Source organism: Sorex fumeus, unplaced genomic scaffold (genome assembly GCF_029834395.1).
Source record: "Sorex fumeus unplaced genomic scaffold, SorFum_2.1 ptg000094l, whole genome shotgun sequence".
NCBI classification, from domain to species: domain Eukaryota; kingdom Metazoa; phylum Chordata; class Mammalia; order Eulipotyphla; family Soricidae; genus Sorex; species Sorex fumeus.
Window position 1 is genome coordinate 2,430,593 of NW_026606151.1, and position 23,494 is coordinate 2,454,086.

At 56.1% G+C, this 23,494-nt stretch overlaps 1 protein-coding gene across 1 annotated transcript; it reads right to left on the reverse strand.

The window, feature by feature from the left end:
- Window positions 1-80: 80 nt before the first annotated feature.
- Window positions 81-18,482, reverse strand: TULP1 (TUB like protein 1). The gene is given in 15 exon segments (XM_056132584.1): window positions 81-214; window positions 1,916-2,087; window positions 5,956-6,054; window positions 6,545-6,659; window positions 9,353-9,465; window positions 9,550-9,720; window positions 14,476-14,600; window positions 14,778-14,900; window positions 15,155-15,256; window positions 16,079-16,225; window positions 17,193-17,336; window positions 17,510-17,546; window positions 17,548-17,601; window positions 18,267-18,321; window positions 18,436-18,482. Coding segments are annotated over 15 exon segments (1,638 nt in total).
- Between the last annotated feature and the right edge of the window lie 5,012 nt (window positions 18,483-23,494).

Here is a 23,494-nt window from a genome sequence, read left to right on the forward strand (position 1 = left end):
GCTTGGGTGCCGCCGTCCCTGGGTCCGCGTCTCGCGCGCGCCGGGCGTGGTGGGGGGGCGGGGCGGGGCGCCGCCGGGGGTCACTCGCAGGCCAGCTTCCCGTCGAAGCTGGACAGGGCGATGGCGAAGGCCTGCAGCGCGCACAGCGGGTAGCGGTAGTCCAGGGTGAAGGCGTCCTCCGCCACGCGGCCGAACTGCAGCACGATGTAGTCGGCTGCGGGCACAGACGGGGCGCACGCACGGAGTGGGGGGCCTGGGCCGGCACGCGGCACCCGGCCCCTGGGGGGGGGGAGACCCCCGTCCTTGGAAGCCGGGTGTCATGCCTCCACCACCATCTGTGACTTACCCCGTCCCCGAGGCCCCCCAACTGCCCCGGACCTACCCCCGGGCATCTCCATCTGCAAGCTCCGGGGCGCAGAGACCCCGCCTTTCCGCCCCGCTGGCCCCCTGCAGCTATGCAGCACAGCCGCGCCAGTTTAGGGACCTGCCCGGCGCCCCCAGGTCTCTAACCTGCCCTCCCGCCGCCCCCTGGCGCCCAGCTTCCTCCCTGGAGCGCCCCCCCCACCGCCCCCAGTTGGTTGTCTTCCTCGTGCGCGCGCGCAGGGGCGTCCCCTCCGCACGCGCCCCTTAGCTGGCCCCGGTGCCCTGCCCCGCTCCCACACCGCCCGCAGCATCCAGAGGGACCGGTAGTTGCTAAAAAGACGGCTCAGCGGACCACCAGACCCGCGAGCTGCCGCGGTTTCCCCAGGTCACCGCATAGGTGACAAGGGGGACGCAGTTCAAGGTGTGGTGGGGGATGGGAACTTGGCCCGGCTGCGGCTTTGGGAGCTCCCTTTCCATGCCCCGCTTTTTCACCCTGGTGGGCACCTCTCCCCCAGCGTGCCCTGTTTATACGTCATTGGGATGTTGATCCGCCTTGCTCCCCTGACCTATGGGGGCCAGGATGTTCGCTTGGCCTGAAGAGGAGACAGTAGACCAGACGCCTGGCTCTGGATGCCTGAACCGGAGCCCCTGATCCTACAGGCCGGCCATGCTGAAGGGGTTGGGACGCTTCCTGCCCCCGGATCCTGGCTCTGTCCTCACTAGCTGTGTGACCTGGGGAAATTCATGTAACCTCTCTGTGCCTCTGTTGTTTCATTGGCTAAATAGAGACAGTCACCGCCCCTTTCCAACAGGATTGTCCTAACGATTTAGTGATGGAAAGCTGTAGAGTTGGGTGAATAGCGTCTGGCACACACACACCAAAAAAACACCAGGGTAAGTGTGAAAGAGTTTGGAGAACAGAGTCACTGCTGGAAGCGGCTGAGAAGCCCTGGCTAAGGGGTGGCCTCTGAGCCTGTTCGCTCTCTCTGGCTAACTCGAGGAAGGGCTGCCAGGGGCTTACACACGTGGCTGCCATGGGAGGCTTATCCAGGACCCCTGCTTGGAACGGCCTGGAAGCGAGTGACCTGCTGGCAGGGATGTTGCCCCTCCACGAAGAAAGGACAGTTCCAGGCAATGTGTGTGTGTGTGTGTGTGTGTGTGTGTGCGCGTGCGCGCATGTGTGTATGCTTGTATGCACGTGTACATTTATCCACATGTGCATATGAGTGTGCGTGTCCGCATTTGTGCGTGTGATTGCACATACGTGCATGCGTGTGCATGTGTGTACATGTACATGAGTGTGTGTGCGTGCATTAGTTCATGTGTACATGCCTGTGCATGCCCATGTCGTGTTTGTACGTGTGCATGCATTGTGCTTGTGTGAGTGAATGCACGAGCATGCATGTGTGTGTCTGTGAGTGCCTGCATGGATGGGCATGTGTGCATGTGTGTGAGAGAGAGGTGGGCGGGGAGAGGTGGTGGTGGGGGTGCGAGAGAGGGTCCCGTTCCTGAGGGTGGTGAGGGGTGGCCCCCGTGGCCCTCAGACACTCACGGTTGTCCGCGTGGATGATCTGGAAGTTCTTGACGGAGGCCTGGGTGACGCGGCCCTGGAAGTTGAGAGTGTAGGAGCCGCTGTCGTCGTTCCAGACGGGCGGCTTGTTGTGCAGCTCGATGAGGCTCTCCAGCGTCTTGTTCTGCCAGCGCACCAGCAGCCCGTCACTGGCCTGCAGAGAGGCGGGCGGTCAGGGGGCTGGAGAAAGCTCTGGGTATGGGGGGTGGAGAGGGGACCCGCGGGTGAGTGGAGGTGGCTGCGAGGGGGCGTGTGTGTTCCCTGAGAGCTCCCTGGCCTGCGGGGTGAGGTGAGGACCAGGCTTTGCCGTACAGTGTGTAGGGAGCATGTGTGGGCACGCAGTGGGACTCTGCGACCTGGGAGCCCTTGGCACAGCCGCTTGTTGGCCTGCGGAGATAAGGGGGCAACAGGCACATGCAGGTATCTGGGCCTGGGGAGATGCACAGTGAACCCTGAACTGTCCCAAAGCGTTTCTGGAGAAGCCCTTAGTGTCTGCGGGAGCTTTTTCTCTTTCCTGATCACCTGTTCACATTCGTGATGGAGCATACGGTCACCTCCTTCAGGAAGGCGGCCTGACTCTGCATCTGACCGAGGTATTGATTGAGCCCTGAGCTCCCACGACACGTTGCTCTCCCCAATTCTCCCACAATGGACAGAATTAGATCCTCTAAGGGCGGGAGCAGTGTTTTATGCACGCCCTTGCCTTGGTTTCCCTCACAACAGGGTGCTCCGAGGAACAAATTTGTGGACACATTCTTTCGATTGATTAGTTCCCAGCGCAGACTGAGATGATCAATAAATGCCAGTGCTGGATGTTGATCTCGGAACTGCAGTGCCTTCCCTTATGTGTTCATCTGGTTTGCTTTTTGGGGTCACACCTGGTGATGCTCGGGGGTAACTTTTGGCTCTACACTCAGGAATCACTCCTGGTGGTGCTCGAGGGACCATATGGGATGCCGGGGATGGAGCCCCGGCCCCCCGACATGCCAAGCTTGCACTCTGGCCCAGTGAAGGCTGTTTTCTGATCCCCGGTGTCCTGCGTTAATACGTGATTGTCGATGGAACGAATCAGGAGGCGACAGAGGTGCCGAGTGGCTGCGGTGGCTTCTTCCTACACCCAGAGGCACTGCCAGGCCAGGGTTTGTGTGTTTCTCTGTGGCGGGTGTTCCGCAGCTTGGCAGAACCCCTGAGCCCAGCAGAGCTCCCCAGCAGGCCAGGAGGTGCCATCAGCTGACACGGGTGTTGTTTTTCACTGCACACAAGTCCGGTAACATCACAGAAGCACAAGGCATGCCGGTTATCTGCCTCTGGTCTCAGACATCTGCTGTGGTATGGGTCAGATCGCAGGACCGGTTTCTTTTTCCCCTCAGGTTTTTCTTTTTTCTTTTTGGGTCACACCTGGCGATGCACAGCAATTAATCCTGGCTCTGTACTCAGGAATTTCTCCTGGTGGTGCTCAGGGGACCATATGGGATGCTGGGAATCGAACCCAGCTCAGCTGCATGCAAGGCAAATGCCCTACCCGCTGTGCTATTGCTCCAGCCCCTTTTCCTCAGGTTTTGAGCCACACTTGGCTGTGTTATGGGGTTACTCCTGGCTCTGCACTCAGGAACTATTCCTGTCAGTGCCCAGGGGGCCACAGGAGACGCTGGGGGTCAAAACCAGGTTGGCCACGTGCAAGGCAGATGCCCTCCCTGCTCAAGTGATGCTCTGGCCCAGGATTGGGTCTGGTTTTCTTGTTTGTTTTTTTGGGTCACAACCAGTGGGTGATGCTCAGGAGTTACTCCTAGCTCTGTGCTCAGGAATCACTCCTGGTGGTGCTCAGGGGACCATAGGGGATGCTGGGGATCGAACACGGGGCAGCCCCGGGCCAGACAAACACCTTACCTCTGTACATCCACTACGGCCTAGTTCTCCCTAGGAAATCACTCCCATTTACCACCAACACTCCCCTCACACACACATACACGCACTCACACTCACACACATTTGCACATACATTCACACACACAAACTCACACATTCACTCACACACTCATCGACCCCACACTCATACATTTACACTCACACTCACACTCACATACACTCCCACTCACATTCACACTCACACACATTCACACACTCACATATTCACACATTCACACACACTCATCCACTCATCCACACTCACACATATACTCAAACACACATGTACACACTCTCACACACACACTCACACAGATACTAGGAACCTTTCTTTTTTTAAGGTCTAGGTTAAATCCCGTGCCTCCTCTGCTCAGAGCCCGTCCATGGCTTCCTGCTTCTCTCTGAGTGAGAACCAGTCGTGCAGGCCCTGTCTGCCTCTCACTGTCACCTCTGATCTCTTATCCTCCAGCCGGTGCAGGCCGGCTCTGCAGACCCACTGCTCTCCCTCCTGCCCCCGGGCCTTGGGACCGGCTCTCCCCTCTGCCCTGATGCTCTTGCCCCAGAGAGCTGCATAGCTGCAGGCTCCCTTTCACCTCCAATAGGCTTCAGATTTCACCTCAGCACTGAGGCCCACTCTAACTGCTGCGATGAATGTGTGCGTGCGAGCGTGCGTGAGCGCGCGTGCACACACACACACACACACACACACACACACGAGACGGTACAGCAGGAGGACGCTGGCCTTGCACACAGCCATCCCGGGGTCAGCCCCAGGACCCCACACGGCCCCCCAAGACCTGCCAGGGGTGACCCCTGAGCAGTGCCGCAGGCTGTGGGTCCCAACCCCCACCAACAGCCTGAAGTTCCTTCTAAGACTTGTTTCTTTCGTCCTTTCCCATAGCCTGTCCACTCCTGCTCCCCTTGGCAGCCGGAGTCCAGTGCCTTCCTGTGAAGCCTGTGTTCCACCACACCCCGACCCTGCTGCCCCACTTACTGTGGAGGTTACTCTTGGGGCACCCCCCCCCAAAGATAAAAAAAAGTGCTTAGGGATCACTCCTGGAGGTGCTTGGGGGACCTTATGCAGTGCTGGGGATCAAACCAGGGTCAGCCCCGTGGGAAGCCTTCATCCCTGGAACTGTCTCTGCAGCCCAGCTTTGCTTATTTGTCACAGTGACCCCCTAGTGTCTGTTGATTCCTCCCAGGAAACCCGCTGTGGGGGGTCGGGGTGGGGACTCAGATATGTGTTCTGGTGCACGTGACCCTCACTCAGTACGTGAGGAATGAATATATGAATGGATGATTTGATGTAGCATTGTCCACTATCTCACTGTCTTCCCGTCGTTCATTAATTTGCTCGAGCGGACACCAGTAACGTCTCAATTGTGAGACTTGTGGTGACTGTGTTTGGCGTATTGAATACATCACAGGGAGCTTGCCAGGCTTTGCTATGCGAGTGGGATACTCTCGGTAGCTTGCTGGGCTCTCTGAGAGGGGCGGAGGAATCGAACCTGGGCTGACCGGATCGGCCACGTGCAAGGCAAACGCCCTACCGGCTGTGCTAAAAATACTTCTTAAGAAACCTCCAAAGAGGGGCTGGAGCAGAAGGCAGGGTGCTTGCTTTGCATGTGGCCCACTTGGGTTCAATCCCTGGCATCCCCATCTGGTCCCCTGAGTCCTGCCTGGAGTGATCCTTGAGCACAGAGTCAGGAGTGAGGCCTGAAAATCACCGGGTGAGGCCCAAGAACCAAACCAAATGAAAACAAACAAACAAGAATTCCAACAGAGGGCTGGGGAGATAGCACAGTGGGTAAGGTGCTTGCCTTGCATATTGTCACCTGGGTTCCGTCCCCAGCACTATAAGGTCCCCTGAACCCTGTCAGAAGTGAGCCCTGAGCAATACCAGGTGTGACCAAAAACCCAAACAAAACAAAGCATCCAAAGAACAACAGCAACCAAACCCCAAACCCAAAACGTTTTGGTTTCCATGAATTCAGTGTCACCCAGCCCAGCTCCTTTCAGTCTGTCAGAATGACTCGGCAACCCAGCAGGGCTGAGACACCCCCCCCCCCCCCCGCCGGGGTAATGAGGGAGCCGGGGGAGGGAGGGGTGGGGCTCACATTCCGGGGGCGGATGGGGACCCTCTCATTGTCTGCGTTCATGCCGGGGATGATGATGGTCATGCGACGGGGACCCCGGAAGCCCAGCACGTTGGTTTCCTGGGAGGGAAAGAACAGTGAGGGAGTATTCTAGGCCAGGGGACAGGTGAGGTGCAGGGGGACAGGTGGGTGTGAAGACAGGTGGGTGAAGAGGTCAGGTGGGTGCAGGGTTGGTGTGTGCAGGGAGACAAGTGGGTGCAGGGTCAGGTGGGTGCAGAGGCCAGGTGGGTGAGAGGTCAGGTAGGTGCAGGGTCAGGTGGGTGCAGGGTCAGGTGGGTGCAGAGATCAGGTAGGTGCAGGGTCAGGGGTTGCGGGGTCAGGGGGTGCAGGGTCAAGGGGGTGTAGGGTCAGGTGGGCGCAGGGTCAAGGGGGTGCAGAGGTCAGCAGGTGAAGGATCAGTGGGTGCGGGGGGACAGGTGGGTGCAGGGTCAGGTGGGTGCAGAGGTCAGATGGGTGCAGGATCGGTGGGTTCAGGTACGGGGTGGCAGGGTTAGTGGGTGCGGGGTGAGGTGGGTGCAGGGTTGGTGGGTGCGGGGCCGGGGATGCTCACGTAGATCACGGCGGCCAGCTCCTGCCTCAGGCTCCCCACGTTGGCGCCGCTGGTCCTGCGGTGCGGGCTCTGCCCGCTGTCAAAGACAGTGAAGCGGTTCCCCAGGAGGTTGGACCTGCACACAGTGGGGGTGAGGGGCTGGGGGCGCCTCTCCCCTGCCAAACCCTGCCCTGCAGAGCAGTCTGATGAGCGGGTGAGCGATCCTGAGAACGGCCCATGCTATTTTTCCAATTTATTTTGTGTTTTTATACATTATGGTTTGGGGGTGACACATGGCGGTGCTCAGGTGTGACTTAGGGGACCGACCACTCCTGGAGGGGCTTGGGGGACCAGGTGGGGTACCAGGGATTGAACCCAGGTCAGGTTTGTGCAAGGCAAGTGCCCTACCCGCTGGGCCCTTCAGAGTTTTTTTTTCTTTTTTCTTTTTTTTGGGTCACACCTGGCAATGCACAGGGGTTACTCCTGGCTCTGCACTCAGGAATTATTCCTGGCAGTGCTCCGGGGACCAGATGGGATGCTGGGAATCGAACCCAGGTTGGCCACGTGCAAGGCAAATGCCCTACCCGCTGTGCTATCTCTCCAGCCCCCCCAGAGTTCTGTTTTTTTTTTTTTTAAAGCTGAATCGAGGGGCCAGAGCAATAGTACAGCAGGGAGGGCACTTGCCTTGCTCACGGCAGACCCGGGTTCGATCCTCAGCACCCCCTATGCTCCCCTGGGCACTGCCAGGAGTGGTTCCTGGGTGCAGAGCCAGCAGTTAGCCCTGAGCACAAGCAGACGTGGCGCAAAAACTGGGAGGGGGGACAAGGAGGGGGGATGTAAAAGCTGGATGGACGGGCTGGAAGGACAACTCAGTGGTCGGCTGTAGGCTGACCAGCGTGAGGCCTGGCTCCATCACTGCTACCTCCTGGTCCTCCAGGGACCCCCTCGAACACTACCAGGTGTGGCCCCAAATGAAGGAGCTGGACGCCCGGCTGCAGTACTCAGTGGGAGGCTCAACCCCGCTGCCTCCTGGTCGCCCACCCACCAGCTGTGGGCTCAATAGTAGAACCAAAGAAACTAATAAACGGGGCCTAGAGTGTCCCCCGGCTCCAACCCCAGCATGCCACGTGCCTCCCTAAGCACCGCCAGGGCTCACAGCTGAGCACAGAGCTGGGAGTCGACTCTGAGGACTGCTCAGTGGGTGGGGCTGATGATGATGGCGATGCTGGGTCTAGAAGGAGATATTGGGCAGCGTGCAACTCACGGCTTCTCCTTGCTGTGTGACTCCTGGCAAATTACTTAAACTCTCTGAGCCTCAACAATCTTATCTGTAAAGTGTGCACATTGTTATTATCTCAGTTGGTTGACAAAAGGATCACCTAGGTAAATATTTGGACTTCATTTAAAACTATGTCTGATACAGAGGATAGCTTTATACTATTTGTTGAATAAATAAGATACGTTTTTTGGTTTGTTTTTGGGCCACACCCAGCGGTGCTCAGGGCTTACTCCCGGCTCTGTGCTCAGGGATCATTCCTGGTGGGAGTTGGGGGACCATATGGGATGATGGGAATTGAACCCAGGTCAGCCATGTGCAATGCAAGCACCCTCCCTGCTGTGCTATCTCTTGGTCCCTAAAATAAATTTTAAGAGAGAAGGTCTGACTCAGCTTCAGTTCCTTGCTCTCAGATTTGTCGTGAGGATTGGATGTGTGTGTGTGTGTGTGTGTGTGTGTGTGTGTGTGTGTGTGTGTAGACAGATGTCTAAGAGATGTTCATTCACTTCATAAATATTTATTTAGCAGCTACTATGTGCCAGGGGCTAGGAATTCAACCCTGGACAAGACAGGCACAGCCCCTGACCTCAGAGAACTCAGGCTCTGTTCCACAGAGGGACCAGCCGTCTGTGAATCAGCAGGTGTCCACTCTCCCGGGCCCGGCTCAGCACTTGCCTTACATGTTTGATGCCCTGGGTTCAATCCCCAGCACAGAATGAAGGGAAGGAGGGAGAGACAGAGGGACAGAGGGCAGGAAGGAGGGAGGGAGAGAGGGAAGAAAGGCGGGAGGGAGGCAGGGGAGGAGGAAGGAGGGAGGGGATGAAGGAAGAGTCAGCTCAAAGGGCTGAGAGATGCTTTGTATGCACGAGCCCTGGGTTTGCTCCTTGACACTGCATAGTCCCCCAGCTCTGCCAGGAGTGACCCCCTCCCCTGATTACTGAACCCTGAGCAGTGCTGGGCGTGGCCCCCGAAAGAAAGAAGGGAGGAAAGAAGGAAGGAAAAATGAAAAGAAGAGGGGCTGGAGCGATAGCACAGCAAGTAGGGCGTTTGCCTTGCACGCACACGACCCGGGTTCAATTCCCAGCATCCCATATGGTCCCCCGAGCACCGCCAGGAGTAATTCCTGAGTGCAGAGCCAGGTTACATCCCTGTGCATTGCTGGGTGTGGCCCCAAAAGAAAAAATGGAAAGAAGAAAGAAAGGAAGAAAAGAAAGGAGGATGGAGGGGGAAAAGGAAAGAAAAGAGGGAAGGAGGGAGGGTGGAAGGAAGGAAACAAGGAAGAAGGAGGCAAGGAAGGAAGGGAGGGAGGGAGGGAAGGAAGGAAGGAAGGAAGGAAGGAAGGGAGGGAGGGAGGAAGAAAGGAAGGGAGGGAGGGAGGAAGGAAGGAAAGAAGGAAGGAAGGAAGGAAGCAGGAAGGAAGGGAAGGAGGGAGGGAAGAACGGAAGGAGGGAAGGGAGAAAGGGAGGGAGGGAAGGACGCAAGGAAGGAAGGGAGGACCCAGTGAGGCATTTTAACAAGCCCCAGGTGAGCAGGGGATGGCGTGCAAGCGCGACCTCAGCTTCCCGACGAAGTCCTCCCCTCCGCGGGACAGGTTGGTGGGGTCCCTGGAGATGAGGTAGTTGGCTGTCTTGCTCCGTTTGCGTTTCCTGCCAGCCAAGAGGAACACCTGGAGAGGGGCAGCGGGGGTGGCGTGAGGGGGCTCCTGCTGTGACGTCCTCCCGCCCCCCCTCGGCCCGGGTCCCGCTCCCACCTTCCTCTCCGAGTCCAGGTGCAGAAAGTAGGAGGGGTACAGGCCGCGGTCCATGCCCTTCTTGTCCCGGGTCAGGCGGCAGCGCACAGTCCGGCCCTGGGGCGCGGGTCGCAGCACGAACTCCCGGGGCTCATCCACTTCCAGGGGCGGGGACGGGGGCCTGTCCTCCTTCTGCGGGGGGCACAGGGTGCGTGGGCCAGAGCAGCAGCTCCCCTGCCCCCTGGGTCCGGCTGGGCAGGCCACAACTCACCGCCTTCTGGGAAGGAGAGGGGGCAGGGGTGAGGACGGGCGGGCGCTGGGAGTTTTGCCCGTTATTGCAATTTGGTTTAGCCTGGAGTGGAGCGTCCAGGATACCTAGGGGTCAATCCTGTCTCACTGCCAGGATGTTCTTGCTGGTGCTCGGGCTGCCCCGAGATGCCAGGGCTCGAATCCAGAGCCTCACGTGCCGAAGTTTGTACCCGAGTCACACCCCGACATGCATTTACATTTCCAGCTCACTGGGACCCGATTTTTTCCAATCTGAGGGATAGGGACAGTCAAGGTGGGGATCGGAGTCACTTTAATCTAAGTGTTTAACAGAAACTGCTGAGGGCCCCAAGGTGCTGGCTAGAGTTCTTAGATCTCCTTCCTTCCTTCCTTCCTTCCTTCCTCCTTCCTCCCTCCCTTCCTTCCTCCTTCCTCCCTCCCTTCCTTCCTCCTTCCTCCCTCCCTTCCTTCCTCCTTCCTCCCTCCCTTCCTTCCTCCTTCCTCCCTCCCTTCCTTCCTCCTTCCTCCCTCCCTTCCTCCCTCCCTTCCTTCCTTCCTTCCTCCTTCCTCCCTCCCTCCCTTCCTCCTTCCTCCCTCCCTTCCTTCCTCCTTCCTCCCTCCCTTCCTCTCTCCCTTCCTTCCTTCCTTCCTTCCTTCCTCCTTCCTCCCTCCCTCCCTTCCTCCTTCCTCCCTCCCTCCCTTCCCTCTCTCCCTTCCCTTCTTTTCTCCCTCCCTGCCTCTCTCCCTCTCTCCAGGGGACCATAGGACATCATGGCCTGTGATTGAACCTGGGTTGATCGTGTGCAAGGCCAGCACTTCACCCTCTGTTCTACTGCTCTGGCCTCTGCTCCTGAATTTCCAACTCCAGAAGTTCAGTATACGTGCAGGGCCTGTGGACAGCTCCTCGGCTCGGGGCGTCTGTCCAGCCTCAGTGAGGACAGGAGCCAGATGCCCGCCTGCGTGTGCCCCATCTAGGTGGCCTTGTTATCTGGGACCTTCGGTCCTGCCACCGAGTGTGTATGTGATCTCCGGCCCGTGCTTTGTGGCACCCAGGAAAGATTCGAGGGTGCCATGGCCAGTGGTGTGGCCCTGTGAGCTCGTGGGTGAGCCTGCACCCAGCCCCACAGCAGTGACAGAGGAAGAGGAGGGTAGAAATGAAGAACGAAGAAATAAGGGGCTGGAGCGATAGCACAGCGGGTAGGGCGTTTGCCTTGCTTGTTGCCAACGTGGGTTCGATCCCTGGCATCCCACAGCATCCCTGAGCACCACCAGGAGTAATTCCTGAGTGCAGAGCCAGGAGTAACCCCTGAACATCGCTGGGGTCTGCCCCCAAACACACAAAACATAAATAAAAATAAATACTTAACAAAAACTTAAATAAAGAGGTTATAAGTTAAAAAGAGAAACAAAACAAAGTCAAAGAAACAGATGCTCCTTTCTGGGGAGGGGGTTGGGTGCCATGTCCTGTGATGCCCAGAGGCCATTGCTGGCTCTGTGCTCAGGAGTGACCCCTGGTGATGCTCTGGGGACCCCACATGGTGTTGGGAGCACTGACCAGCCCATGGCGAATGCCTTACCCTGGGGACTAGTCTGGGGCCCCAGAAGTGAATGTTTCTTATTTTAAGATGCTATTTTGTACCCAAGAACAGACTACGGATAAAGAAACTATGGCACATCTGCACAGTGGAATACTACTCAGCTGTGAGGAAAAATGAGGTCATGAAATTTGCCTATAATTGGGTGGACTTGGAGAGTAGCATGCTGAGTGCAATGAGTCAGAAAGAAAGGGGCAGACATATCCGTGGCCAAGGAAAGCAGGGTCTAGGAGGATCGGTCAGTGGCTGGAGTCAACCACAAGTGTGTGTGAGGGAGGGAGGGAGGTAAGGTAGAGAAGGGATCCGGATGGGAATGATCACACTGGATAAGAACTGAAGTGTTGAAAGTAGGTAGAGGGATAATCCTGATAAACTTTCAGTATCTGTATTGCAAACCACAATGCCCAAGGGGGCGGGGGGGGGGAAGAGAGAGAGAGAGAGAGACAGAGACAGAGACAGAGACAGAGACAGAGACAGAGACAGAGAGAGAGGAGAAAGATGCCTGCCATAGAGCAGACTGGTGAAGGCTTGATAGGAGGGAACCTGGGGACACTGGTGCTGGGAAACGTACACTGGTGGAGGGATGGGTGTTGGAACACTGTATGACTGAAACCTAACCAAGAAGAGCTTTTTATTTATTTATTATTATTATTATTATTATTATTATTGTTTTTGCTCTTTGGGTCACACCCGGCAATGCTCAGGGGTCACTCCTGGCTCTGCACTCAAGAGTTTCTCCTGGCGATGCTCAGGGAACCATATGGGATGCTGGGAATCGAACCCGGGTCGTCCGCGTGCAAGGCAAACGCCCTACCCGCTGTGCTATCACTCCAGCCCCAAGAAGAGCTTTTTAAAGATCTATCTTGCAGTGATTCAATAATAAAGTCTTTTAAAAAAAAAAAAACATTCGCGGCCGCGCGACATCTTATGACATCTTATTATCTCATTCCTACTTTGGACAAACTGGCAGGCTACCGAATGTAACCTGCGCACATGGCAGAATCTGGCAAACTCCCCATGGCGTACCCAATATGCCAAATACCAGTAACAATGATGGGTCTCATTTTCCTAAAGAGCCTTGAACATAGCACTTTCTTAAAAGTCTCAGGGTTAGGATGAAGGAGACGTTACTGGGGCCTGCTCGAGGCAATCGACGAATAACAGGGTGGTTGTGATTAGTGATTAAAAAAAAAGATGCTGTATTTACAACAATCTGACAGTCAAGAAGGGCAGAAGCTTATTTTGCTCATTGGAAAGTTGTTTTTTTTTTCCTTTTTGGGTCATACCCGGTGATGCTCAGGGCTCAAGGGTTCCTCCTGGCTCATGCACTCAGGAATTACTCCTGGCAGTGCTCGGGGGACCATATGGGTTGCTGGCAATTGAATCCGGATCGGGCCCCGTGCAAGGCAAACGCCCTACCCGCTGTGTTATCACTCCAGCCCCCAACACTGGAAAGTTCTTAACAATGATTTGAGCGGGTCTGGTGACCCCACGACTGCCCCTCCCTTCTCAAAACCTGGTGCCCTTTACCCTCACACTCTCTGTCTGTATGTCTCTGTCTCTGCGTCTCTGTCTCTGTGTCTCTGTCTCTGTCTCTCTCTCCCCCTCCTGTCTCTTCCTCCACCCCACCTCTCTCTCCTAGTCCGGCCTCCCCAGGGGAGGTGTGGTCCCTGGAGAGGTGTTTGCAGTGTGGTGTGTGGGCAGGGAGGGGATTCCCTGTGCCGGCACCCTTGAGACTCAGCTGCTGCCTCGAGCGTGGGGCCGGCCCGTGAGGCACTGAGTTGGCCATTTTGGCTGAGGTGACCTTTGCCCGAGTGTGAGGAGAGGCTGGAGCGAGGAGCAGACCTTATGGGGGGCTACGTGAGCATCTCTAGAGGAAGCTGGGGAGCACAGGCTTCCCACCCAGAGCCCTGCACCTGGAGATGCAGCACCCCCTGCGCTCTAGAAGCCTCCCTGCCTCCCGCCCTGCCTCCCTTCCATCCTCCTCCTGGACTTCCGGCCCTTCTTCCTCCCTGCTTCTCCTCAGAACTCTAAGCTTGGGGGGGTCACTCCTGGCAGTACTCAGGGAACCATTTGTTTGTTTATTTATTTATTTATTTTTGCTCTTTTGGGTCACACCCAGCAATGCTCAGGAATCTCTGCACTCAGGAATTACTCCTGGCGGTGCTTGGGGGACCATATGGGATACTGGAGATTGAAGCCAGATGGGCCGTGTGCATGGCAAATGCCCTCCCCACTGTACGAGCGCTCTGCCCCCACCATTTGATGCTCAAATGCAGGCCTCCTGCGTGCAAAGCATGCTCTCTCCAGCTCCTCCCCAGCCCCCTTTCATTTAGAATATTTTCCCTTTGGAGCTGGAGTGATAGTACAGCGGGCAGGACGCTGGCCTTGCATGCAGCTAACATAGGTTTGATCCTTGGCATCCCACACCGTCTCCCGAGCCAGCTAGCAGTCAGCCTTTTTTTTTTTCCTTTTTGAGTCACACTCGGCGATGCTCAGGGGTTACTCCTGGCTTTGCACTCAAAAATCAGTCCTGGAGGTGCTTGGGGGGACCATATGGGATGCTGGGAGTCGAACCCAGGTCGGCCGCGTGCAAGGCAAACGTCCTACCCGCTGTACTATCTTTGGCCCCCAGTCTTTGGTTGGGTTGGGTTGGGATGGGGGCGTCACACCCGTTGGTGCTCTGGGCTCGAGGCTCGCTCCTGGAGGTGCTCAGGAAAACAGGCGGTGGCGGGGATCGAACCCTGAACTCCCACACGCAGAGCCTGATGTGCTCAGCCAGCCCTAGGAGCCGTGGCCCCAGCTCCTGCTCTTTGCCCCCAACTCCTGTGGCCAGAGGGGGCCCCGGGTGCTTTGGTTTGCTTGCTGGGGGCCACGCCCGTGATGCTTAGGCTCACTCCTGGCTCTGCACTCAGGCATCGCGCCTGGCCGTGGGAGCCCAGATTCTACCCGCAAGTGAATGACTCTGTAACCCCAACTCCCGAGGTCCCAAACTTTAGCGCCCCCCCTTGCCCGGCCCCTGCACTCACTGTCAGGAGACCCCAGCCCTGCTCCTTTCCCCGCCCCCCCCCCAGCTTTGCTGGACTCTAACCTTCTTGCCTTTTCCTTTGGCTCGGCCCTTCGGGTTGCTGTTCTTGGTCACCACGGCAGCCGCCTCTTCCTGCTCATCCTTGTCCTCCCTCCGTCCTGCTTCTGAGCCTTTGGGGGTGCCTGGGCCGGGAGGGGGAGCTCAGCAGTTCAACCCAACCCTATGGGGGGCACTTTGGGGACCACGAAGTTCAGCCAACACCCATGGCCCCAGTTGTGAGGGGGTCACCCCAAGTTACCACCAGAGCCCCAGGAGAGCTTCAACGCCTGCCTGTCCCCACAGGGAAGGACTGTACCCACCTTTCTTCTTCAGAGCTTTCTCGGGGGCTGCCCCGTCTCCCCCAACCAGAAACATGGCAGCAGGCGGCGTCTTCCTCACTCTGGGGGAGCCCGCCGAGGGGGCCTCCTCCGTGTCCCCAGGCCCTGAGGTGCCAATGTGAAGGGGTCACCACCCGCCCCTCAGAGTCCCCTTCCCCTTTAGACCAGGCTCACCTTTCTTCTTTTGGGGGGGTGGTGTGGGAGGTTAGGGCCACACCCCGCGGCACTCGGGCTGACTCCTGGCTGCACTCAGGGGTGACTCCTGTGGGGGGGGGCTCAGGGGACCATCAGGGGTGCTGGGGATCGAACTGGGTTGAACGCAAGCAAGGCAAGTGCCTCACTGTCTCGCCAGCCCTCACCTTTCTTCTTTAGCTTCCTCAGCTTGGTCCCTTCCTCAGAGGGCTGCTCCTTCTTCCTCACACGAAGAGGTTTCCGTGGCGGGGCTGGGCTTCCCAGGTCCCCTGGAGATGGAGGGAGGAGAAGTCAGAGCCACCTCAGCGCCCAGAGTCCACCTTCTCGTTGTGTTATGCGCCCTGCGTCCCAGGAGGGCTGCACAAATACCAGGAAGTTGACATGAGCCGTTACCGCATGAATGAATGAATGAATGAATGAATGAACAAGCGGGTAAACCAATGCATGCCTCGGAATCACAGCTCCCATCCCCGCTCTGGCCAGTGCTTCCCCATGAGAGGGACGGCAGTTCCCAATAGGGGGGTGGGCAGTGGGGTGGGAGGCAGGGACCCCCCTCACCCGGGTGCTTGCTTGTTGTTTGACTTTTACTGCCCTTGGTTTGGTATGTGTATGACAACTCTAACAATTCATATTAAGTTTTTCTAAATTTCATTTCCGGGGGCACACCCAGCTGTGCTCAGGGTTACTTCTGGCTCTGCGCTCAAGAACTGCTCCTGACAGTGCTCAGGAGACCCTAAGGGGGTGCTGGGGATCAAACCAGGGGCAACCACACGTGCAAGACAAGGGCTGTCGTGTCTGTCCTATCTCCCCAGCTCAAACTGAGTTTTACACACACACACACACACACACACACACACACACACACACACACAGAGCTAAAAGATCACAATGGAAACTAAACTTCTCTACCCTCTGTGCCCGACCAAGGCAGGGTGGGCACAAGGTCACGTATTGATTTCTGTCCCCAAGGGCCATCTAGGAATCTAGGGCATAAAGCCTCAGGGCAGGCTCCAGCCCTGGGTATGGGGGTGCCAAGCTCTGGCTGGGCAGGGGGCTGGGTCTGCCTGTGGCTGACCCCTTGGGGCACCGACCCCTGTGTCTTTGAGGCTGTTTCTCCTTGGCATCCACAGGGACCCTCTCCTTAGGGGACTTCTGGGTCTGCACAGGGATTTTCTCTTTCTTTTCTTCCTCCTCCTCCTCCTCCTCGTCATCTTCATCATCATCCTCCTCATCCTCCTCTTCCTCCTTCTTCTTCTCTGTGGGTAGAAACTACTCATAGTGGGGTCTGGGGAGCTCCATCCCTTGGGATTGCTGGAAAAGAGCTAGGAGCCCCCCAGACAGGACAGGAGGGGGATGATCTTTGGCACCTTCCTCATGGGATGGGGTGGGGGGAACCTGTGTGTTTTTAGGGGGGTTGAAGGTCAAAAGAGGGGGTAGGAGCTGAGGGTGGGGGGAGTTCTGATGGCTGGGGGCTCAGTTCTGGGAACCCCCTTCCTGCAGGTTCCTTACTCTCTCTAGCACCCCCCCCCCACGCTTTCTGAGGCCTTAGACCCCCTGCCCCAGCCTTACCCCACACGGTACCTGCTCTGGGTACCCTCTGGGTCCTGACCTTGAAACTGACCTTGGGGTTGTGTGGAAGTGTGGGGGTGCTAGTTGCAACTGAAAGCAAATTCGTTTTATGGTTGGTGGGTGGGGGTGGGCCACACCCAGTGGTGCTCAGGGCTTACTCCTGGCTCTGTGCTCAGGGGTCACTCCTGGCAGTGCTCGGGGACCAGATGGGGTGCTGGGGATTGAACCTGGCTGACTCCTTGCAAGGCCAGCATCCTACCACTGTACTATTGCTCCAGCTGTGAAGGTAAATTCTTTTTTATTTTTATTTTTTGGAGAGGGGTGGGCACACCTGGCTTTGTCCAGGTATTACTCCTGGCTCTGCATTCCCCTGAGGGGACCCCACAGGACCCCAGGGATCAAACCCAGGTTTGCTGCATGCCAGGAAAGCCCCTATCCGTTGTGCTATCACTCCGGCCCCCCAAACTTAACTAGCTCATGGCTCCACCTGCCCAATCGGGGACCGAGACCCCAAATAAAGGGTTTTCAGCCACACGCAAGGCTGGAGGGGCCGAGGCTGTTCCCTGAGTTTCTGCCTCTTGCAGTGGGTTCAACCTCTTCTCTTCCTCTCCCGGCCCCTCCCCAGCCGTCACTCACTGTCCTTCATGTGGGGGGTGCAGGTCACCAGGAAACTCTCCCGGGGGTCGCGCTTCTTGGCCTCGGGGTCCCTGAGGAACTTGGCGTAGATGGTTGGTGGCTCCGTGGCCGGCTCCTCCCGAGGGGCCCGTCCCCTCCGCCCCGCTGAGCGAGACACGGGCTTCAGGCGGGGGTCCTGTCCCGCACAACCCCCCTCCCGGGGGTCACTCACTCTTTCACACTGGCTTCCAGCTCCACCCCCAAGCCCCCCCGCCCCCTGGCCCTGCCCTCCAGAGCCCCTCACCCAGGGCCTCGCCCCCCACACGCCCTAGACCTGCCTCCAGCTTTCCGGGGTTTGGATCTCAAGGGGCGGGGGGGACTCGGGGGTCTCTGGCTTTTTCTTCCTCAGCTTCTGTCCCCGGGCAGGTGGCTGCAAGTAGGGGATAAAGCAGGAACAGGAAGGAATGGGGCGCTCCACTGACTGCCCGCAGTTACCCCTAATCCCTTGAGCTGCCAGAAATAACGCAGTTTGGGCTGGAGCCATAGCACAGCAGGGAGGGTGTTTGCCTTGCCCACGGCTGACCCGGGTTCGAGTCCCAGCATCCCATATGGGCACAGCCAGGATTCATTTCTGAGTGCATAAACCAGGAGTAACCCCTGTGCATCGCAGGGTATGACTTCTCCCCAAAATAAACACCAGAAATAGCCCAGATCCTGAGGGGGAGCTTCTGAAGTCAGGAAGGAGGACCCCTTCCGTGCATCTGGCCGCTGTCAGTATCCCCAAAGCCCCCACTCCTCCCCTGGACACCCCTTGACATCAGGCATCTCTGCCCACTCCCCTGCATTGTCCAGGGAAGGGAAGTGACCACCACCAGCTGCTGGGGGGGGTCCCTCTGCTCCCTCCCACCTTCTCTTGTTTTGGCGGGGGCCGCACCTGAAGGTGCTCGGGGCTGACTGCTGCTGACAGTGCTTAGGGGTCACTCCTGGGTGCTGGGGATTGAGTTTGGGTGGGCTGCGTGCGAGGCAGGCACTGTCCCTGCCGTGCCAGGGCTCTGGGCCCCCCACCTTCCTTCTAAGTGGGGTGACATGACATACCTGTTGGACGTGTCGCTGGGTCTCAGGGGCGCTCGGTCCTTCCTCCTCATGACCGCTGAGGGAGCAGAGGGAATAGCCATCTCCGACCCGCCTGTCCCTGTCCCACCCAGGCCCTCCCTCAGGCCCCCAGGGGTCAGGGAAGGCAAAGGGGAGATGGGGGGGTCCCGACCTGTCCGACGCCCACACTTCTAGCAGAGTGTCTTCCTGCAGAGGCATGGCAGTCCTCACCCCTCCTCTGTCCGTCTGTTGCTCCCGGAACCGCCTCGCCCCTCCCCCTGGGTAATCGGCTCATCCCTGCCTGTGAGAGTGAGCTGATGGGGGGACTCCTGGCCACCACTGCCCCCTCAGAGTCCTTAAGCACAGGCTGAACTCTGCCCAGTTCCTCCTAGCCCCTGTCCCCCCAGAAAGCAAAGGATGTTATTCCCATCCCAGGGCACCTCCCTGCCCCCCCCCCCCAGCTCTCGCCCCTTCTCGGTCACTGGGCTAGAGGTAAATTAGAGGTACTGATATGTGGGTCGGGGAGATAGTACAAGGCCCTGACCTTGCATGCGGCCAGTTTGAAATTCCAGCATGGCATAAGGTCCTCCAAGTGGAGGCAGGAGTATCCCTGAGTGCAGGGCAGGAGTATGTCCTGAGCATTGCTGGGAGGCAAGAAAGGAAGGAAGGAAGGAAGGAAGGAAGGAAGGAAGGAAGGAAGGAAGGAAGGAAGGAAGGAGGAGAGGGGAGGAGAGGGGAGGGGAGGGGGAGGAGAAGAGGGGAGAGAAGAGGGAGAGGAGAGATGGTGGAAGGAAGGAAAGAAGAAAGAAATGAAGGAAGAAAGGAGGAAAGGAAGGAGGGATGGAGGGAGGTAGAAGAAGGAAAGAAGGAAGGAAGGAAGGAAGGAAGGAAGGAAGATTCAATTAAAAAATTTTAGGGGCTGGAGCAATAGCACAGCAGGTAGGGCGTTTGCCTTGCACGCGGCTGACCTGGGTTCGATTCCCAGCATCCCATACGGTCCCCCGAGCACCGCCAGGAGTGATTTCTGAGTGCAAAGCCAGGAGTAACCCCTGTGCATCGCCGTGTGTGACCCAAAAAGAAAAAAAAATTAAAAAAGAAAAAAATGCACAAAGTTGTAACAAAGATCCAAAGGCAACATAATGGGGAACTGATGACCCATCTGAGTTGGAGGTGATTGATAGGGGTTTGAAGGGGTCCTTGGGGGAAGGGTGGGTACACTGGTGAATGGGTGTGGTGTGAAAATTATGGGCATGAGAAACCATTATCAATAGTATTGTAAACCACAGATTCTCGGGCAATAAAAAATATTTTAATGTTATTGGAAAGGAAGAAAGAAAGAAAGAAAGACAAGAAAGAGAGAGAAAGAGGAAGGGAAGAAAGAAGGAAGGGAGGAAGAGAAGGAGGTAGAAAGATAGGAAGGGAAGGAGGGAAGGAAGGAAGGAAGGAAGGAAGGAAGGAAGGAAGGGAGGGAGGGAGGGAGGGAGGGAGGGAGGAGAAAAACTGAGCAAGCCCTGAGAATGGTCCCTAATTACTGGTCCTCAGTTTCCCGAAGCTCCTGCTGGAGTGTCCTTGGGCGTGAGTGCTGCAGCCTGAGGCCCGCCCTGCCCCAGCCTCTGTAAGCTGGTCCTGCCGGAGGCCCTGGCCTGGAGCTGGTGCAGATTAGCTGGGCCCAGTGAAGAGAGGCAGCTGCCTCTGTGACAGGGGATTAGTGACCCTTTCAGGGCCCTTCCTATCGCCTGGGGTGTCCTGATATGCCCCAGCTTGGCGAGGCTGGGGTTCCTGTGGGTGTCCCTGAATCGCAGTGTGGCTGGTCAGACTCCTGGTAGGCTGTTGCCACTAACTCTTGATGGCTTTTTCTTTCTTTGGGCTGGGACTTCACACAGGACAGCACACATGCAAGGCATGTGCTCTTAGCCCTTCGCAGGTGTCATGCAGTCACAAGGATTAGAGGGGAGAGTTTGAATGCAAGGTCAGAGTTTTTATTTTTCTTCACAGTTTACTTGGTCCATTGATCAAAAATGGAATAGTCTTCCTTCCTTCCTTCCTTCCTTCCTTCCTTCCTTCCTTCCTTCCTTCCTTCCGTCCTCTTTCTTTCTTCCTTTCTCTTTTCCTTCCTTCCTTCCCTCCCTCCTTCCTTCCTTCCTTCCTTCCTTCCTTCCTTCCTTCCTTCCTTCCTCTTTCTTTCTTCCTTTCTCTTTTCCTTCTTTCCTGCTTTCTTTCTTTCCATCCTTTCCTCTCTCCCTCCCTTCCTCCCTCTCTCCCTCCCTCCCTCTCTCCCTCCCTCCCTCCCTCCCTCCCTCCCATCCTTCCTTCCTTCCTTCCTTCCTTCCTTCCTTCCTTCCTTCCTTCCATTCTTCCTTTCTTTCTCTTTTCTCTTTCTTTCTTTCTTTCTTTCTTTCTTTCCATTCTTTCCTCCCTCCTTCCCTCCCTTTCTCCCTCCCTCCCTGTCTCCCTCCCTCCTTCCTTCTTTCCTTCCTTTCTTCCTTCCTTGCTTTCCTCCTTCCTTCCTTCTCTCCTCTCCTTCTCTCCTTCTTTCTTTCTTTCTTTCTTTCTTTCTTTCTTTCTTTCTTTCTTTCTTTCTTTCTTTCTTTCTTTCTTTCTTCCTGGCTCTTCAGTCAGGGTTCACTTCTGACTGGATATCATATGGGGTGCTAGGAATCAGATCCGAGTCATCAGCGTACAAAGCAAGCACCCTTGTTGTATTATGTCTCCAGCCTCCTTTACATTTAGTATAAGATCCACCCATCTTTATCTGTAAAGAATTCAGACAATTTGAAAGGAAGATGAAGGTGAAACTCACCTAGGGTAGCATTCTGAAGGAGTCAGTGTGAGAATTTTGCTCTGTAATATTGCAAGCCCCTTCCCCAGTTCGTATGCTGTGTACTTGTGAGTGGGTAGATGTGTACACATAGGTTACACATACAATCAGTCTACTTATTACTAGAACCCCAGTATTAAAGGTGAAGAAACGGTGTCTGAGCAAGTACTGTGGGTTGGCAGCCGGCTCGGGAATGCGCGCTGTTCTGCATATAGGGGCGCACTCCCGCCCCCGCAAACGTGTGGGAGAGGCAAAGTCAAGGCGTAAATACACAGTGAGCTCATCATCGTCATTAATTGCGATAAACGCCACGGTGATACATAATTAATTGTATATAGATTAATAATTAGCCGACAAACAATTCATTGTAGTGCGTGCCAATGTCGCAAACCATTCCACTGAACCGGATGGCGAGTGCCAAGGAGGTAGAGAAGGGAGCAGCTGGGTTTCTGTTTGGACCGCCAGGGCAGGTGAGACCGCGGAGGGGAATTTTGTTTATTTATTTATACTTGAGATTTGAGCCACACCCGACTCTGATTGGGGCTTGTTCCTGGCTCTGTGCTCAGGGATCAGTCCTGGCGGGCTCTGGGGACCTTATGGGGGGACCGTATTGGGGTCCTGGAAATTGAACTTGGGTTGGTCACATTCAAGGCAAGTGCCCTCCGTGCTGTACTATGGCTCCAGCCGCAGTCAAGAATTTTTCTTTTTTTTTTTTTTCTTCGGCTTTCTGGGTTGGACATGGCGATGCTCAGGGGTCACTCCTGGCTCTGCACTCAGGAATTACTCCTGGCGGTGCTTGAGAAACATGTGGGATGGCGGGGATCGAACCCAGGTCGACTGCGTGCAAGGCAAACACCTTACCCACTGTACTATTGCTCAGCCCCCATCTAGAGAAGAATTTTATGTGCAGTGGAAAGACCCAGTTTCCTGGTCCAGCGCCAGAGTGGTTTTGACTAAAAGTCGCACTCTGGAGGGCTTGTGACCCTCTAAAAACCCAAGTGACCACCAAGAGCCAGTGGACTCCAGACACCGTGCAGAATGTAAACCTGGCATGCGCCCTCAGACTGCCCAGCCCTGGGCGACACTTCTCATGGCTCTGCTCTATTGTCCAGTCCATGATGTCTTCCGCTCTGCGCTGCTGGGGCACTTGAGGCTGTGTGGTCAGCATCACGGATGGACACTGCCTCACAGTGTGGAGGACTTGAGCTCAGACCCTCAAGAGAATAAGGGCAGATGACTTCATCCCTCAGAGCTTCCCTCTACCCTGACCCTGGAAGGGGCAGATACGTACCCATGCGTGCTTGGTCCTGGGGGCTTGGTGGGTAGTGGGGGCGACTTTTCAGGATAAGAAGGTTCTCTAGGTCCTCTTTTTTTTTTCTTTTTGGGTCACATCCGGCGATGCACAGGGGTTACTCCTGGCTCTGCACTCAGGAATTACTCCTGGCGGTGCTCGGGGGACCATATGGGATGCTGGGAATCAAATCTGGGTCAGCCACATGCGAGGCAAACGCCCTACCCACTGTGCTATTGCTCCAGCCCTCTCTAGGTCCTCTTGAGAGAGACTTTTGTAGTAGTTGCTCCTGGCAACGAAGGAGCATTCTGCCATATGAAGCAATTCCTACTGCAGTTGAACTTGTGTGCATACACGAAGCTTGTGGCAGTTCTTTATAGTTAATGGGACCTCAGAATCAACCTTTTTTTTTTTTTTTTAAACTTTTTCGGTCTTACCTGGTGATGCTCAGGGGACTCCTGCCTCTGTACTCAGGAATTACTCCTGGAGGTGCTGAGGGAAACATATGGGATGATAGGGAATGAACCTGGGTCGGCCACATGCAAGGCAAACACCCTAATCACTGTGCTATAGCTTTTGCTCCCATGGATACAACCTTGGGAACCTTTTGCTTGCAGAAAAATATTTAAGGGGCGGAGAGAAATTCCCCAAAGACTGGAGCACATGGTTGCATGCGGCAACTTTGGGATCGACCCTAGCACCACACAGTCCCTGGAGCACTGTGGGGAGGAGCCCAGGCATGGAGCTGGGAGCAACATCTGAGCCAGGCCTGGGCCTCCTCCTCTAAACTCAAATAAAATAATCTGATAACATGGAATTAAAATTTCAAAACCATTTAAATTTGATTCTGATATTATGCATGTTGATCTTTATCCATTTAAATTCTGTTTATTTTTGGTTTAGGGCCACACCTGGCTACGCTCAGGCCTTAACCTGGCTCTGTGCTCAGGGATCACTGCTGGCCAGCTTGAGGAACCATCAGAGGTGCCAGAGACCCAACCTGGGTTGACCGCATGCAAGGCAAGCACCGTACCCCCTGCACTATCATCCTGGTTCCTGAAAAATAATTCTATTTTTATTTTTTTATTTTTTATTTATTTTGTTTATTTATTTTTTGCTTAT